At 42.5% G+C, this 19,149-nt stretch overlaps 2 protein-coding genes across 3 annotated transcripts in view; both read left to right on the forward strand.

Moving 5' to 3' along the window:
• The window catches only part of cntn5 (contactin 5), a 103,828-nt gene that overhangs the window by 51,435 nt on the left and 33,244 nt on the right, over window positions 1-19,149 (forward strand). For both annotated transcript variants that reach the window (XM_034604462.1, XM_034604463.1), the window contains exons 6-8: window positions 3,888-3,983; window positions 7,933-8,136; window positions 15,925-16,027. In XM_034604462.1, coding sequence (XP_034460353.1) covers window positions 3,888-3,983; window positions 7,933-8,136; window positions 15,925-16,027 — 403 coding nt within the window. The remainder of the gene's footprint in view (window positions 1-3,887; window positions 3,984-7,932; window positions 8,137-15,924; window positions 16,028-19,149) is intronic.
• Window positions 11,895-12,833, forward strand: LOC117772898 (sodium/potassium-transporting ATPase subunit beta-233-like). The gene has a single exon (XM_034604464.1). It carries the CDS (start codon window positions 11,895-11,897, stop codon window positions 12,798-12,800), a length of 906 nt encoding a protein of 301 aa, XP_034460355.1. The 3' UTR covers window positions 12,801-12,833.

The raw sequence follows: 19,149 nt of genomic DNA on the forward strand, positions 1-19,149 counted from the left end.
ACACACACACACACACACACACACACACACACACACACACACACACACACACACACACACACACACACACACACACACAGCTGTTTGTGCACTACACTGAGGTTGTCATGCATCTACTTCCAAGTCCTTCAGATAAACATGAAAATATTTCCTTTATAAATTGGATGTTGTTAAGCAATTACAGGTTGTTAGTTGTTGTTAAGACTTGAATGTGAAATGACACTAAAAACCTGGAGGCCTGTGATTTGACTTGAGTCTGACTGTCTGTATTTATAGACAAACTGCAGGTTCAGCCTGAGAATAATCTGCAAAGGCAAATATTACAGTTTATAAATATGTAATAATTTCTGCTGGCAGAGCGCTGGCTCAGACACGGCAGTGAGTCTTCCTCCTAATAAACCAGTGGAAGGTCTGGTCCTGTGAGCCAACTGACCTGAATAGCTTCTGTAACTGGAACATGACAACAATGAGTTGTTTGTGGGTTTTTTCAGGTAGTTGTTCTCTGTTTCTGCTTCGGGATTGTGTAAAAGTGTTTTAACCAGAACACACGTACGAGCAGAGTTTAAGCTTTTGGCTGAGATAAGGTGAAAAAACAGCTAATTTTCTCCTGTTAAGAGCAGCCGGGGCTACACTAATTCGGACCTTGCTGGCTTGACTGAGTTTTGCCGGGTCGGGCAAACGGCTAAATGACGTGCCTGTGCAGCACCGTACCCTCTGTGCTCCGGAGGGTTGTTATGTCAAGCTGCTGCCGGACTGAACAGCGCCTCTGTTTCTATCGGGGGGAGGGGGGGGGGGGGGGGGGGGGGGGGGGGGGACCAGGGGAGAGGTGGAGTGGACCAGCTAGAGTGCATGAGGAAAGGTTCAGTCAAGGCTGTCTATATTCTATCTACTGGTCGTGTTCTCTGCTCCAACGATGTTTCAGCCGGATGTGTTTTCTCTCTCTCTCTCTCTCTCTCTCTCTCTCTCTCTCTCTCTCTCTCTCTCTCTCTCTCTCTCTCCCTCTCTCTCTCTCTCTCCCTCTCTCTCTTTGTTTTGAGATTCCGAGCTGCTGAACTCACACTTGGGCTGTTTTTCAGGCGTGACTTTGAAGGCAGCAGGCAGAAAGGAGGCCTCTGATCTTTCTCCCCAAAGATTTCTCCTCTCTCTCTCTGCAGATGAGAGTCTGGCTGAGGCTCAGGTATCGAGCCTCTGTGAGCAGTGCGCTAGTAATGAAATTAATGCACTGCTTTGACTTCGGCATTTGAAGATCCACACACACTCACACACACACACACACACACACACACACACACACACACACACACACACACACACACACACACACACACTCCACACTCTGAAATGTTCTACAAATCTGATATCGGCGCCAGTTAATGCCCATTGATCGAATTATACCGATCTTGAAATAACTAATTTGCATTGAACACGCGCTCCTGCGCTGGCTGCTAATTTCCTCGCTGCATTTCTGGATTTTAAACATTAATGCAGACGTACTGTACGTTGACGTGGGGTTTTTGCAGGACGCTGTAATTACCATGTTTGAGTTGTTAAAACGTGTTCAAATGTCAATATTGATTTAATTACATAACTGTAGTTGCAAAGGGGAAATGATTCGTCAGTTTCCTTTTGAACCTCGTTTCATGGTTCAATAAAATATGAACGCCTCTAAAATTCATGTCTTATTTTTTAGGGACTGAAAAGTGATTATTTTTGAAGAGTTCCTGCATTGCACTTCTCACTTTACACTCACTACTATAGGTTTATATCGTAGACTTTATATAAAGATGGACGACATGACAGCGCCGTAAAGGTACGATGTCATAAAATGGGGTGAAACATCATGATTGACAGCTGAGACTGACAAGTGATTGGTCGAGCGTGTATCAGCTGGACGTCCAATACCACGGCTCTATCTCCCAATTGCTGCACAGACTCTCGCTCTCAAATCAGCGCCAGGGTTATTGAAATCATTTCTGGATCGTGGGAGGAAGTGGAAAATCTATGGTTTTATAAAAGAAGCCCCTGATTTTTATTTTCTCTTTCTCCACCGTGGTGGCTATTACTGCTCAAGCTACCCATGGCTGATTTATTCCAAACAACCAGTGTTGCTGCTTCAGCCTGCAATTATATGATCTAATTGTCCATGCACCTACGTAATGCTCTTAAACTGGAAACGATGCACTGCAGGGTAAATTGCTGCCACGCTGCAGCAGTGGGTAATCTAGAAAAGCACAAGATGGCTTGCAACAGCGTTGGTGAATAATTGAAGAGAAAAGAGAATCCACACAAACGCCCGCTCACATTCGGTTCCTGCCGCGTACGAGTCATGTTGTACTTTAGCAATTACTGTTGTTGTACTTCAGCAGTCGGATGTAAAGAGCCCTGGTCAATAGTCCTCAGACGGCTAGCGTTTCCGTCTTTGTGTTACTTATTTACTCACTCGTTTGTTTCATTTGTTTCCCTGACAAATCTATTTCACTTACCTTTTGTCCGTTTGCTCATTGAAGCTAAAGTAAAGGACACTGATCGGCACCTGTTCGTGATCCATGTTGGATCAATAGAGGTAGAAGGAAGTCACTCGGAGATAAAAACAGAAAAGACGGGGTGATGACAGCTGCTGGCGAATCAATAGGGAACATGTTGACTTTCTCAGGGCTCGTCATACCTTCTTAATGGAGCAAGATGATGGCATCAAGTAGCTTTTAGACGGCCACGAGGACCATTTCATGAAGAGCCAAGAGGTTTTTCTGAAAATGTAGATGCATTTCCAGCATTGAGCACAATCTGCAGCTGATTAACGGTTTATTATGGGATGTGCTCTGGTTCAAACGAACCTTCTGTTTCATACTTTTATAACATGAAATCCAACTTACTGCTTCTCTGAGGAGAAAAAGGGATAAGCAACCGCACTGTGTCCTGAAAGTCGAAGAAATATAAAGTGAAGGGAAAATGGCTTTGTGCTACGTTTAAAGATAAAGGTTGTGAACTATAATCACTATTATCAGAATATGGGAAGAAATTCAGGTTTCTCATGTCACTTGGAGGCGTAATTATCCAGCACTTTCAGGTGAACAGTAAACAATGTCCCTCAAAGCGATGGAATGAAAGTGGTGCAGACACAGAGACCTGCCCTGGGTCAGCGCGCTGTCGCTTGATTTCCACAATTCTGGCGTTGCCTCAAATAAAAAATCAAACGGGCAGCGTTGGGTTCCAGAAGGCGGCTGCTCTGGGATTTCAGATTAAACCTGCTTTGTTCTACTTCTACAGAAAAACAACCAGGTGAAACAAAGACGAAATCATTAATACTGATCTTAAATAATGTTGGGGAAGGATTTCTTTGAGAGACGCTAATATTAGATGTGAATTATTTAATTCTACATTGACTCAATTGCAATTCTTAAGGATCCATGGATTTTTATCTGGGAAATCAGGGAAAAAAACGTCCTATGTCACGATGTTATTGTTGTTGTGGATCCTCCCCCTGATCCGGATCCACACCAAAAATGAATGGCTTCTTTCCTGAGCAATACCCCATCTTTCCACCAGGTTTTGTCATATTCCGTCCTGTAGTTTCTTGGTAATCATGCTCACAAACAAATGTACAGTTGTGAAAATATAACTTTAATAATCTTTAATTGCAACCAGACTGAAAAACAATAGAAGTTGGCAGTGCAGTTACGTTCTGTGACCTCACGACAAAACACAAGCTTTTACCACCAGGAGCTGAATAGTGGATGGAAATTTCAACCTTGCAACACCGACTTAAAATTCAAGTCAGTTATTGTTCTTCCACATCCCTTAATGATACTGTGAAGTTGAGGCACGGCTGCAGGGACGACGCTTCAAATTGATCCAACATAACCATGAGATAATTGACTGTGTTTCAGATCTGGGAGCTTTCAGCGGAAAGACCAGAGGTGGGGTCTCCGTGCGTGAAGGCCAAGGTGTGGTGCTCATGTGCACCCCCCCTCCTCACTCACCAGGTAAGACATTATCTGCTCCTCCAGTCACAACCAGAGCTTTTGGGAATCGGATCAATAAAATCCTCTCATATTCATCAGGACGCCCACAACACCAAGTAATGTTGTTGCTGTTGCAAGGTGAACAATGAATGTTCTCATTGTTTATTTATTAGTTGTGTTGTTGTTGTTGTTTTCTTTCGTTCCCCCATCTATTCTCCCGTCCGTCCATGCGGTTCAAACGATGAGCGTGATAAGTTATGGCAACAACAGAGCGGCGACGCAGATTTCTCAGGGATCAAATTTGCCGGATCGTTAGAAACGAAAAAGAAACGTCGCACCGCCAATTATTTCGCATATCGGCACAACGTAGGCACCGAGACTTTAATGGCATTCCTTGAATATCCCTCTCTGCAGTTGTCCTCTAATGTAAGATATTATGTGGGCCATGAAACATCCAGGCTTTCTGCTTGTTTGCACGAGGGCTGCAGCCACGGGAATGTTTGCCAAGTGCACCTCAGCACCTGAAGACTGTTGGTGGAACTTATTAGTTTCACTGATATCAACCAGGAAGTTGATATCAGGGCAAACCGAACATACGTGGTTTCACTAAGCCTCCACAAGAACAGCCAGTGGTCAGAGGCTTTATGTTCTCGGGTTGTCTTATATCTCAAGAAGGCCATGGGGGACATTTCTTCAAATTTGGTACAAACCTTTGACTCAACTGATTAGACTTTTGTGGTCACAGGTCAAATACATCAGAGAATAGGAATTATAGTTGTGTCGGGATAATTCGGGAACACCTCTTGGGAATTATGGTACAAATGTTCATTTGAACTTATAGATGAACTGATTAGAATAAGGTGGCGAAAGGTTAAAGGTCAACGACGTGCTGACCTCATGTTCTTGTGAATGCGATTCAATCAGGAGCAACCATTTCATTTCATCAAGCACAAATATTCACTTGGCCGCAAAGATTTTTTTGCCTCGTGAACATATCTGGCACAAATGTTCATTTACACTCACAGAGGAACTTATAATATGCAGGTGGTCAAAGGTTCTCAAGTCTGCCTTTAGGGAATTTCTACCAAATTGATCAGGTGTCACTTGGACACGAAGATTAATGGATTAGATTACAGGGGTCAAAGGTCACAGTGACCTCACACGAGTCTGGTCAAAATTTGGACTGAACCTGCTCTGGTTGGCAGGCGCTCAACCGCATTTTCCAGCTTTTACAAAGGTTTTCTGTTGAATGGGTGAAAGTGTGATTGAGATCAAATTAGAGATGATGTGGACTGAGGTCAGCATAATGGGAAAAGTGATTTTCTGTCATTGAAGGTTTGCTGCAATAAGCTGTAAAATTGACCCAGGTTTCAGTCATCCTGACATTCTGTGACAGACGCTCATGATCCCAAACCTTGTATCAGAGCGACACAGTTGATCGATATATATTTTATTATATATATATATATATATATATATATATATATATATGTAATCACTCAAGCATTAAAAGCACAGAACAATGAGATTTACCTCAGATATCATCAGATTACCTCAAAACGAATGGGTGCTGTGTGCGTGTTTCAAGATTATGCACAAAAACACGGGTGCGATTATGATTTATGTCTTCAGCAGCGCTAACATTAAATGAAAACTGATCTTCGACAAATAAATAAGCAAAGAAAAAATCCACAGTCATTAAGTTTGCCCGTCTGGTGGATTTCCCATTGAGCCAGAGCATGTTACAATTGAATTTCACAGTGTGTAGGGAGTGTTTAAACAAAATTTGGGTTAAATTGGATGTGGGAGGATTTAAAGACATTAAAATGACACTTACATTAGAAAAAGTCTCAAGAGTGGAAAAATAATTTGAAGTCAGTGAGATGTGAAAAGTTCCATGGCTTTGAGCGCTTGCGATCAGTTTTTTATGCGTCCGCGGTAAATAGTGTTTTACTGAGATGAAGCTCGGGTGTGATGATCTTTGAATAAAACCTATCGGAGCCATAACTGTGTGTCCTCTCTTTATGAAGTTGTCCTCTCAGTGGATTAAACAAACGATGCTCACTCTGCAAATCAGGGTCTTGAAAATATTTTTGAAAATGTTCCTGTTCTCGGTTTTTCCAGCTCGTCGTTGGCACAAACCCCCGAATCAGCAGCCGTCCATTATTTACCAAGAGGCCTCTGATAGTGTCATTTTCTTTTTCTTTTTTTGCTCCAGTGCAAAACATATTATGGATGCAGAATCAAAAGACTTGTGAAATATTGCGTGACAACGTTGAATAGATTAATTTGTCCCTGAATTTGACAGTCCTGTTTTTTCCTCTAACATAATGATGGATGAGGCCGTGTAGAACTATGCACAATAGACAGAGCAAACATCACGCTGTCAAAGTCTGCTCTGTGTTCATCACAGGCATTTCATACCCATCCATCCAGTTTATTACCCACTTATTCATCTTCAGGGTCATTTTGACAACTATTTCTGTTTTTCCTCTTATTGTTTTTTATCTTCATATTTTCTTTATAAGCAGCCGTGTGGAAATTTACTTTGAATGTCAGGATGCATTGTAAATAATGCTAAATATATCGCGCACTGTAATTCATGAATAAAATATAAAAACAACAAAGATTATTACGTGTAAAGTCAGAGGCACCTCGTTCTGTGTCTTTCTTGTTTTATACGCTTGTCATTAGAAGGAAACTCGTGACACGCGTCTGCACTCGCACAACTTAACTGACTTGGAATAATCAGTAGATGTCAGTTTTCTTTTCCTTTCTGATGGTACCACCAATCAATTAAAAATAACCTTGCTGCAAATAACAGACTCAATAAAACCCTTTTAAATTGATATTTTTCCATCTTCAGGGGCAGCAGCAGTTATTTTATACTTCCCTTGTTGTTGGAGAAATCCCATAACCATTACATATTTAAGTTATTATTGTTTTATACTAAGAAGTGATTAAGAATGATTAATAATTGACTTTATGTTCCGTTGTTTTACATGGGTTTATACAGTATATACAATATGTCACAAATTACCTAAATATACTTCAGAGCGTAGTTCTTCTTAAAGTATATTATTAAAAACCCTAATTGTAACCCGTGGATAAAAATTGCATGAAGTTCCATTGCATCATATTTTATTTTATTCTTATATAGTTGCAGAAAATACAAATGCATTCCAGGATATTTAATAGTAAGTCTTAGATGAACATTTTCCTCCTACAACAGATTACTTTGACAACATTAGCTGTTGTAGTGTGTGTTTGCATAGCTTTGCTGTACACAAAATCTAAATGTAACTGAATATCATTCATGCATTCATTCATTTAGCACATTACCGTCTGTGTGTTATGTACAGAAAATGCTTTCACAGGAGTTTTTAATGCTGACCGTGCGTTCGCCTACTCGCTGCCGCCGCCGCCGCCGTTTTTTCCGTCCTATCCCTTCTAATGAGGATCTCCCCTGTCGGTGCAATCAGTGCAATCCTTGATGCATTCTGTCATCAATTACTTCTCTAAAATTTGTGAAAGACCGAACGCGACACAACCTCACACCGCACACAACTACACGCACATATTCATACAGAGCGTGTGGGGGGGGGGGGGGCGTGCCCGATACAGACAGACAGCCATGTTTGAAGTGGAGGCCACTGGTCGCAAACTGTGCACGCGCAGCGAATCTCAAGCGATTTGATTAGAATCAGAAATTAATCTGATAAAGTAGCTGAGCTGGACTTCAATGAGTGGCGGGCTGCTTGGCAGGCAGTCTGCGTGCATGGAAAGCTCTGACACAGTCAACTTAACATCAGATTAGATGCCTCTTTACAGTCTTTTGATGCAGTGGGAGTACCGAGCTATGTGGGTGCTTATTATTTGACAGTCTTTGCCACAAACCTAGTCCACAACCACGATTGCTATTCTACAAGGATGTACTTATTCAGACTATGGTCTCCCCTTGTTCTCGCAGAGATCGTCTACAGCTGGGTGTTCAACGAGTTCCCCTCCTTCGTCGCCGAGGACAGTCGCCGCTTCATCTCCCAGGACACGGGGAACCTGTACATCTCCAAGGTGCAGCCCTCTGACGTAGGAAGCTACATCTGCCTGGTGAAGAACACGGTGACAAATGCACGAGTTCTGAGCCCCCCGACACCCCTGACACTGAAAACCGACGGTGAGCCTCTCAGATTTATGGCACCTCTCACACATGACGGGCCCTGATTTGTATGAATGCCCTGGGAAGACACCTCTGAAAGTTCATCGGAAAGTTTTAAAATGTTTATTTTTTATTTTTTAGATCTATCACACTGCTTCCTCTCGCTGCACTTGTTTAGCACAGATGGAAATCTAAAAGCATGTTTTATATTCTACTGGGGCATTTCAATTTGTATCCTAATGTGTTTGGGCGGAATAAAAAAAAAAAGCTCAGATCAGATAGGTTAATAAAAGCGGGGCGGTCCTCTGCTTTCCACTGAGCCTTGTGTTAGCGGAGGGCGTTATGAATTCCATACACACTGTAAATAGATGGCCAGCATTGCTTTAACATTAGTGTGGGGAGCCCTCTTCACTCACATTGTGCTTTGGTGAAACTGGCCATCAGGGAAATCATTTTCCAGCATAAAATTAACTGAATCAATGGCCCTTGCTGTGGATGGGATTTGGCTCTTTTATACTAGCCTCTCCGGAGCCGTGCTGCGGAGCCGTTTGCTGGATTCAGGTGTGGATTTCACCTACAGGCTCTTTGCTTCTGACTACACAGAGAAAGGCCCGTCACTCCAGTCAGGTGCCTGTCATTGTCAGCGCTTTCAAAGAGCCACGGAGATTACATCCCCGGTGAAGCCGTGCAAAAGGGGGGGGGGCTCTGTGCCTCGGAACCAGGTTTGCTCCAAAGTGCTGCAACAGGAATTCACCTCTTACGGTTTACATCCCTTCCAGCAAGATTCCTGCTCTGCATTTGCATAACTTTGTATAAAAAGGCCCAGAGAGACCCACATAATACTTAGCACATAACCGTGCTTAATTGGTTTGTCTCTCTCGTTAACCAAGATACAAAATATGGGCAGAAGGGCGTGTGGTCAATCTGCTATCAGCGGTTTTATTACCTCCAAGGAGATTATGTTTTTGTTTATTTGTCTGTGAGGTTAGCAGGATTACACATAAACTACTGGCTGGATTAGCATGAAACCTGGTGGAAGGATGTTGTTGGGGAAACAAACCATTGAATTATGCTGTGGATTCGGATCAGGGGCAGATCCAGGGTTGTTTTTACACTTTCATCAACATTGTGAGATATGGCTGGTTAAGATTTTAGCTGATTTCAGAGAGACTAATTCATGGATCTTGATGAAAAACATCAGGCATATTTAGAGGATTGATATTAATGAGTTCGTCCAACAGATCCAAATAAAAATCCAAATGTAGTGAATTTAAATGTGGTTTTTTTAAGGTGACTGTCGGGCCTTGTGCCATGCTAGTTATATGTTTTGATAGAGGAAGATGAATTGATTTAGCGAATCCATATTGTGACATGTGCCTGCACATTTCTCTCACCTGCAACAAAACAGACCCAATCAAGTCTGTGCAGCTTTGAGCCCGAAGAACATCTTGGCGCCTCCTGCTCTGCAAACCTCACGACGCTCAGCAGCCTTCTATATTGTTGTTGGGGCTCAAATGTCTGGCACACCTCACTGCAGACACACAAATGTTCTGGCGCCGCATGCTCCCCTCAGTCGCTGGAGTCTGACCAATCAGACGCCGCAATCTGTGCCTCGGTGAAAGTGGGTGATCATTATATGGTAGACGGTTCAAGCTGGATCTGTGTGCAGCTCGCCACCGTCTCTCAGCTCCAGCCCCGACGCTCTTAATCACAACAAGCATCTGGGCTCCATTATACCATGCTGGGGGCCATTGATCGTCACTCTGCAATCCACCTTGAGCAGAGCAGAGCGAGACCGGAGTCCTTAATGATGCACTGCTTTTAAACAGATGTACAATTTAACTCAGAAACGCCCTCCCTTTGATTTTTCACTTTGCCGTAACAGAAGCAAATGCATCATATTACTGCAGATGGCAGCAGCTTAGTTTTGTTGTTTTTTCCCATCATCTGTTGTTTATACTTTGCAGTTGTCCATCAGTTCTAATAACAATGGAATGCAAACTCTAATGAGGTTGAACATTCTGCACCCTGGTCTAACTGTGCAGGAGTGGACATGTGTTATATTCATGTGAGGATACAGTTTTGTTTGTAGTGACCACAGATCAGATGCAAAATTACCACTATTTATGATTATTTATTTACCATTAGCAAGATCCTTTGCTTTAGATGGCAATTATTTAGCATGAAATTATTTTAAATGTTCTTTTCAGTGACAGTTTCATCCTCAAACTGATTGACAAGTAATTTAATACATGAAGCAACATTGAACAGATGCTGATTCTGAGTTATCACATTTATACATAGTCTGTTTACATCAGGAATGTTGGTAAATACATTACAACACACAAACATTAAAGGAATTAAAGGTCCTGGTGCTCTTAGACCTGATGGCCACTCTCGACACTGTCGATAACGCAATCCTGCTGTCACGCCTGGAAAACTCTGGAGGGATTAAAGATACAGCACTCAGGTGGTTTCAGTCAGACTTAAGAGATAAGAGTTTCTCTGTCCCCCTGGGTGACTACTCCTCTGGGAAGGCCCCACTTACATCTGGGGTACCTCAAGGATCCGTTCTAGGCCCTGTCCTATTCTCCCTATATATGCTGCCCCTAGCATACATTTTTGAAAAATCGAATGTCTCTTTTCACTGCTTTGCAGATGACCTTCAAATATACTTGCCCCTGAACCTTAAAACTAAGACTTCACTGCAGCCCCTGCTTGACTGCTTAAATGACATAAAATCATGGATGGATTCAAACTTCCTCAATTTAAATAGCTTTTTCCAACTAAGACTCCTAGCCAAAGTAAAGGCATATCTCCCACAAAAAGACCAAGAGAGGGGGATCCATGCCTTTATAACCTCCCGTCTTGAATATTGCAATTCCCTGTATGTGGGCCAATCCTCTAAGAAAAAGGGAGACCATGTCACACCTATGTTGCGCTCCCTACACTTAAAATCGATCCTGTTCTTCACAGGATCGATTTTAAAATCTTACTGTAAACTTTTAAATCTCTAAACGGACTGGTATCGCCTTTCTTAGCCGAACCTATCCATGCGCACACTCCACTTAGGGAGCTGAGATCAGCCACTCAGCTCCTCCTGTGGGACAGACCTAAGACAAGGCTCATAACCAGAGGTGGTCGCGCCTTCGCAGTAGCCGCCCCAAATTCGTGGAACAACCTACCACTTCACATTAGATCTGCCACCTCTCTAACACACTTTAGATCACGACCTAAAACACATCTGTTCTCCTTGGCTTTCTCCTCGAGTTGAGTAAGTTTTTATCTCAGCTGATTTTATTTATTTGACCGTATATATTAAATTTTATTTTCTCTTACTTTAATTATTTTACCTACTTGGACTATGATGTATTACATGTTACTGTCCTCTTGTTGTACCATTACACTTGTGAAGCACTTTGGTCAACCAAGTTGTTTTAAATGTGCAGTATAAATAACATTGACATTGACATAAAAAAGTTAAAAAAAAAAGAAAAGATCAAAGCAGTAAAAATGCAGATAAAAAAATGACAATATAGAGAAGCAAAACAAAACACAAATCAAAGGAAATGTTTAATGTCAAACATGAAAGGAAGAAAAACAGTCTTTGATACGACTTTGATACGACACCTTGGATGAACCTGTTGAGGTGCAGGCTATGAATCAGTCCTTTTGCATTTCCTGTGGGGAACAGTCAACAACATTCTGAGCTAGAAGCCACAGCCGTGAAATCCCACTCAAGTTAAGCTGGTGGGAGACACTACCGAGGAGCTAACATGTCGGGAAATGGATACGGCGACGACGGCTGGAGGAGTTTTCTTTGGAATTCAGAGAAGAAGGAGTTTCTGAGACGAACGGGCTCCAGCTGGTGTAAGATCCTCTTGTTTTACGTGGTATTCCTCGGATGCTTTGCTGGAATTTTTATCGGGACCATTCAGGCTCTGCTGCTCACGTTAAGTGACTACAAACCCACCTATCAGGACAGAGTTGCTACCCCAGGTCTGTCACACACCCCGCGCTCAGTGAAATTTGAAATTGCTTTCAATATGTCTGATGAGGCCTCATATAAGAAGTACATCGACAGCGTGGCGACTTTCCTCAAACAGTACGAGGAGGAACAACAGATTACGCTGATGAAATTTGAAGACTGTGGAGACTCTCCTCAGACGTACAAGGACCGTGGACGTCTGGAGAGTGACGCCGGACAGAGGAAAGCCTGTCGCTTCCGCAAGACCTGGCTCGGCAGCTGCTCAGGGGACAGCGATCCCACTTTCGGCTTCAAGGAGGGAAAGCCCTGCCTTATTGTCAAGCTCAACAGGATAGTCGACTTCAGTCCAAGAGTTCCCTCGAACAATCAGTCACTCCCAGAGGCTCTTCGGGGCAAACTAATGCCCAACCTCATCCCTATTCACTGCAAGAATAAGAGAGAAGAGGATGCAGACAAGATTGGAGAGATCAAGTACTTTGGCTTAGGTGAAGGCTTTCCTCTCCAGTACTACCCGTACTACGGCAAACTGCTGCATCCTCAGTACCTGCAGCCTCTGGTGGCCATCCAGTTTGCCAACATCGCTCTGGACCAGGAGCTCCGCATCGAGTGCAAAGCATACGGAGCAAACGTCGACTACAGCGAGAAAGACCGCTACCAAGGACGTTTCAATGTTAAGATCAAAATCAGCTCGTGACCTCAGCTGCGACGAGCACTCTCATTTTAAAAATTAAACGTAGAGAGAATTTACCAGTTCAGAAATACACCACTAGTCTTTGAACATCCATAGGACCTGCACTTAAACACTTAACCTGTGTGCTTTACACTAGCTTTTCTGTGTGTTTGTCGAGGGGTTAGAATCTAAAATACAATAATTTGCAATAGCAAATATTTATTCTACTCCATTACCAATGACGAGTCTCATCCTCTGCAATTTCACCTTCCACCCTCGGGTCGAGGGTTTGCTGCCCCAAGGTGTAAAACAAAACGCTACAGAAATAGTTTTGTTCAATCGTTCAATTGTTCACTTGAACGGGCTGTAGCCAAATCTGCACACTTGTCCCTATCCAGTCTTTCTATTGATAGTGATGCATTTAAGCCCTTTTTATCATAGTTTTTTATGGTTTTATGTTTTTATGGTCCTCTCTTCTGTCAGTGTGTTATAATTTTCGTCCTGTGTTTTGGACGGATATGCCTTCTCTTTTCTAAAGTAACCTAATCTAACCTATTGCTTTTCCCTACAGTGAAGTGGTGGAGGTTACAGTGGCACTGGAGCATCACTGGTGTTGTTGTTGCCGCCGAAAGACATTTTCTCTCTCCACACCGACACTAGTATCAGTAAAACACAATATTTGCCGGCACATGTCATCTCCACATGGGCATGTGTGCTGGTACTTCACGGTAAATGATTATTGACGACCTTAGGCCCACAGCCATATTGGATGTCAGCATGATTTTTCACTAACCCACATCTTTTTTAGTGGTGCAGTCAAAACAACTCGTTCTGCGTTACCCTCAACATACACATTCTGCTTTCCACTATCACACACACATTATTCTTTAAAGAACAACGCACTGAATCTGTCCAGGCTAATGGGATCGTTCCTCGTAGTGCATTTGAAACAAATTGAACGGTTTGTTATATATGTTGTGATCATTAGGAGCACGCAGCAGTTGGAAATAAACCGCTTCTTCGTCCTCGAGACAAAAACTAAATCATCTAAAATATTCAACGTAAAAAGTACCAGAGATTCAACATGTTCTGGTCTGTTAGTCGTGCTCCGTGCGTGAAGCTCTGCTGAACCGCTGATGCAGTGTAGATGGAGAATCTGTCGTTTCTCAGTGAAGACATCGAGGTGTGACAATCCGTTCACGATTAGTGAGCAGGGACCCGTCCAGCTGTCCAGGAATCGCCTGAACCAATTCAATTATATGGAGATGAAGGAAGTGCAAGGGGAAATTTAAAAATGATATTCTTATTTGAAAACATTAAAATCTAAAAAGCATGTTTTTGTCTATATTTCATATTTTTTAAAGTCCAAAAAGTTCAAAGGTTGCTCTGCGTTAGTGCCTGTGAGAGGCATGAGAACTCCAAACACTCATCTATTCCAGGATCAGAGAGCTGATAAAGCGGATAAAGCACTTCTATGCTCTCTATGCCATTAGCCTGGAGCCCTGGTAAAATTTAGGACGGGCATCATGCTTGGAAATTGGTTTGCAGGAGAACAAAGCACAAAAGAAAAAGGTAATTTTCATTTGATTAATAAATAAAGTTGAGACGTAAAAAAAAAAAATCTAATGCTACATGAGAAATGAGGGTCAGTAACGTTTTAGCACACCGGGCCTGGACATTATTTATTTCACTTCCTTCTGGTCCAGCCACTGAGGCTGAATATAATGTTGAATGTACTGTGGCCAATGAAATATTGAAAATTCATTATATGTGAAGGGCTGCTTTGGAGCCATAAATGTTGGGAATGAGATTGAAATTGAAAAGTTCTTTGGAACAAATATCATAAAACTCCTTTCTCTATACATCGTGCACCACAGCTCAACAACCTCACTCCTTCTTTTTTTGCAGCAGCCATTTTATCACACACAAGAAGGGTCAGGTACACGTGGAGGGGGGGGGGGGTGTAATTATTGTTTCTCAAATGCAGTGCCAGTCATTGGTCTCACTGATTATCTACATCACGGCACATCTGGAGGAGCGCTGCGTATGCTCTCGTATGCTTTCTTGTGAACTTGGGGCGGCTGCTGGGGTCGGCTGCTGCAGCTGTCGGCGGCGTTCACTTGTGATGATTGTGTTTGCATATAACATTACGTGGTAAAGAGAACAAACGCTCATGTGATATTCATATCGCAAAGCTCCTGCTTAACAAGACAGATAATAGTAATGAGATCCCAGGTGAAGGTGCTTTTCCTTTGCTCCTTTCGAATTTGCTCAATGTCATCTGACGTGTCATTCCGGCTAATGGTTACAAATGGCCGCCTTAACGTACAGATGAATAAACAAAGACAACATATCCTCTGGCTGTGAGAGCGGAGGTGTTAGTCTTGGTGGCACTTAGCAAAGTATGATAACAAAAAAAAAATACCTTTGTATCCTTCATAGCGTGTTGGGGAATTGTGGAGTGGTTTACTAATTCCTGAGGACAATGCACAACGGCACCATGTTGTCACCGGAGAGCATCATCGTGATGATTTGTTTTTGTGATAGCGTGTGTGTGTTTCCATACAAACACACACACGCAGACACACACACACACACACACACACACACACACACACACACACACACACACACACACACACACACACACACACACACACACACACACAGGGGGGGAACATGCACCATGTTCAAATCTATGTTAAATCCACTTTTTTATGTCTGTTTTTGAAAACTATGATTATTCAGTTGCATGCTCTGTATTTCATCATCACTGCCACTTGCCCTATTAATAAACTGTGTGTAACGTTGTGGTGGATAGGGGAACAATGTACCAGATGGCGTGCATAATGTGCAGTCACTGCATTATTTAATGTACTGTGTGTACTTTCAGGGGTATAAATACGAGGAATACTCAAGATCTGCTGCTTCATGTTTTCCCCCCAGTTTGTTGCTTACATATGACACAATACTGAAAAAGAATAAAAGGTTGTAGAAAGTGGGCATCGCCCTTTATTTTGAAATCACTGTACCCTGTGTCTGTGTCGCACGCTGCACGAAAAGATGATGATAATGGCGAATGTGCGAGTGGCTGTTTCAATCTGCCTCCTTCTAATGTCTGCAATTCCTCTTTCTTAACCTTTTCCAGGTGTCATGGGTGAATATGAGCCCAAAATTGAAGTGCATTTCCCTACATCTGTTCTGGCTGCCAAAGGAGTTACTGTCAGGCTGGAATGCTTTGCTCTGGGGAAGTAAGTAAACAACGGCATATTGCACAAATACAGGTAGCTGTTTATTACAGCAATATAAAATTAATCACCAGGCACAATAAACCGCAGCCTATCGCCGCTCTGTTGCCGAGAGAGATCCTTGGGATAATGCTCCCTGTGTTTTTTTTTTGTCTCGTGTTTAAATTAGATCATCCCGGCACCTGAGTGGGAACCAGGCATATCTTGTCCTCAGGCGGGATGTTAAGTGAGTGTAGAGAAGTGCAGCATCGTGGCTCAGCTGTTAGATGACATGTTAGTGCACGGAGGGGGGGAAGACTCAATGGGGAATTCTGCCCTGGGGGCCCATGTGTTCTCGTAATTGAGAGGCCCTAATGTATCTGTGTTTCCTGGGTGCTTCCAGGGCCTGTTGTGAATGTAGAACGCCGAGGTTATGTCTGTGGGAGAGAAATGAAATCAGTAACAGTCGTCTGCCAGGAGGGACGACGCTTTTGTCCACGGAGACTAAAACCCAAAGCACTTACCTCCGTGGCTAAAGTCAGCGTCACGGTTCACGAAGCTGCTTCACTTTAAAAATTAATTTAAGATAAAGTTCGGCTCGGCTTGACCAAAAATTACTGCAAAACATTGTCACTCTGTCACACAGTTGAATTGGTGTTTGACTTTACGTTAAATAATTTCACATCAGAACCAATAGTCATGCATCATCCTCACTCCATCCTGTTTATAAATGTTCAGCATGAATTATTCATCGCTGACTCCTATCTTTAAATGCAAACAGTCTCTAATCTAGAGATGAGTAAGGACCTCATAATTGTTTACCTTCATTTCAATTAATTATCCACATTACGGTTAGTCATTTCCTAAATATATAGACACTGCGTTCTAATCTCACACCCCTTGGTTTCCTTATGAAGCCGGGGCGAAGTTTTTAAATAAATCTAGAACAGCCAAACAGCTTTTCTTTTTTTTGCTCCTGTGATTCTCTCAATGAAGTAATTTGCGGCTGATGGCTTTCAGTCAGACGGTGACTTGCCCTCGTGCGTAGAGATGAATGATTTATCAGCGCACCCCTATTAAGAACCGCCCGTCTTTATATAGCTGTGGAAAACGAAGTTAAAATAGGTTTTGTTCTCCTGTTGATCAATATGTATGATGGCACGGCGAGCTCAGCCGGGGCAGAGCGGCTCTTTGTACGTGAATGCCACAGCTCCTTGATGTGATTTTCTCTCCTGATATTTGCCAGTGACAGTACTTTGTAGGCCACAGTCAAGGGCAAAGAGAACAATGAGACGATGAAAATGAAAGAGAGACCCATAAAAACACAGCCCTCCTTAGTTTTAATGAGTTTTTGCATTCACGGGTTGTTATGTTATTTTTAGCAGTGCCTGCAAAGAGTGATTATTCATCACGAGTTTGTAGCTGGTGGGTACGTGAAAAGAAATCCTGTGTAAAGTGATAACAACTGTTTACTGTTGTGGACCAGACCACCACTGTGCTTCTGATGTTTGGAGTCATTTCATATGAATAAAAAGAGAAATATATAACCACTGACTGGAAAGGGGAATCGTTAGTACTTTCCTAAAAGGGCTCATCGCATCGTTTACGTGAACAGGACACAAAAGGAATCCTGCAGCGAGGTTCATCTGGCATTTTGTTTGTAGACATCGACTACAGTTGCTTTCTAACCAACTAGTAAGGTGCAAACCTCCGCTAAAGACCCAATGTTATGGAGGCTGAGATGTCTCACACAAGCGCATTGACCGAAAACACGAACGCAAAAGCCACAACACAACAGCAAAAGTCACAGTATTAATTAAAAAGTCACAACACAACTACAACACAAATGCAAAAGCCTGCATTGGTGCAAAATCTTGTTTTTATCATCCTTTGTTGCCCTCTTCCGTTGTGGTTGTTTCTCTGTTGTGTGGCTTTTGTGTAGTCGTTTCCATCGATGTGATTGTGTGATAAGTCTCTTTAAATTCAATCAAATCACAAAATAAATCTATAATAAAGACAAGAGAGCCACTTATATATGAATAAACAGTTTGAGCGTAGCACCATGTAAACAGTCCTGGATCCACCCCTTTGTCTGAACATCTCTTCCACCAGGTTTCATGGAAATTGATTCTGTAGTTTTAATCCAGCCTTCAAACACATCAAGCAACAAAACAAATCGACAGGGTGAGAACATGAATCCTTGCTCGGGGTAATTAGCTCATTTCTCAGGGCAGTCAGTGTTGCAAACCAAACATGTCACTGCTCACTGTCATCACCCCAACCGCTAGTTTGCTGGTTTGTCTGTCTCCCAGCATATAGTCAATGTTTTCCTTTTGCAAGATTCCCATTAGCTTCTATCACAGCCTCGGGCTTGTAGCTTCTAGCTGTTTAACAGAGTAGCTCAGTATGCAGATATATTTCTGCTCTCCTTTATTTCCAGTTAATGCAAAGCTGTTGTGAGGACAACTGAGGGAACATAGCCACATATTGATGATGGTATATGCAACTTGCAAATTTCCAAACAATCCAAATTCAATTCAAACCCATGGCTTTTCGCAGTGTGATTTATACGAAGCAGTGGAAAGCGCAGTGTTGTTGGCTGCGTTAATTTTCAAAGGATACTGCAGTTTGAAGTTCACTGCAGTTCAAAAGCCTTGTGCGTTTGATGGGTTACACATTCTCCCACTCGTTTCCACTTAAAATATAATATGTAGCATGTGGTGGATGCTTTCATCCAAATTGCCTCGGTGTAGTGGATATACTTTTAGTTTCTTTGACCCCAGAGGGAATCAAACTCTCGAAAACCCCTCACAGTTTCCTCTTTGAGCTGCACAGGACCACAAGGACCACGCTGTCAGCAGCAGCCGAGAGTGCCTCTTAATGACAGCACATCTCATACCACCGCGGTTAATGTCTTTGAAAGACAGTTGTTTTGCTCCGATCATGCGGGTAAAAATATGGCTTTTGTGTTTCAGGTAGATTCCTCTTCAAAACAGCATAGAATTTCCTGAAGGGGCCAAAGAAAACCCAGAGCTTCGCAAATGAGCTAAATCCTGGGATAATATTTAGATGTTAATGAGCCGAAAACGAACCAATTCTCCAGTATATTCTCAGTATTAGTTTTAATTCTGAACCTTTTCTACGGA

Source organism: Hippoglossus hippoglossus, chromosome 13 (assembly GCF_009819705.1).
Source record: "Hippoglossus hippoglossus isolate fHipHip1 chromosome 13, fHipHip1.pri, whole genome shotgun sequence".
NCBI lineage: Eukaryota > Metazoa > Chordata > Actinopteri > Pleuronectiformes > Pleuronectidae > Hippoglossus > Hippoglossus hippoglossus.

Coding starts and splice junctions, on each gene's coding strand:
- LOC117772898 (XM_034604464.1), top strand. CDS start 11,895: ATGTCGGGAAATGGATACGGCGACGACGGCTGGAGGAGTTTTCTTTGG.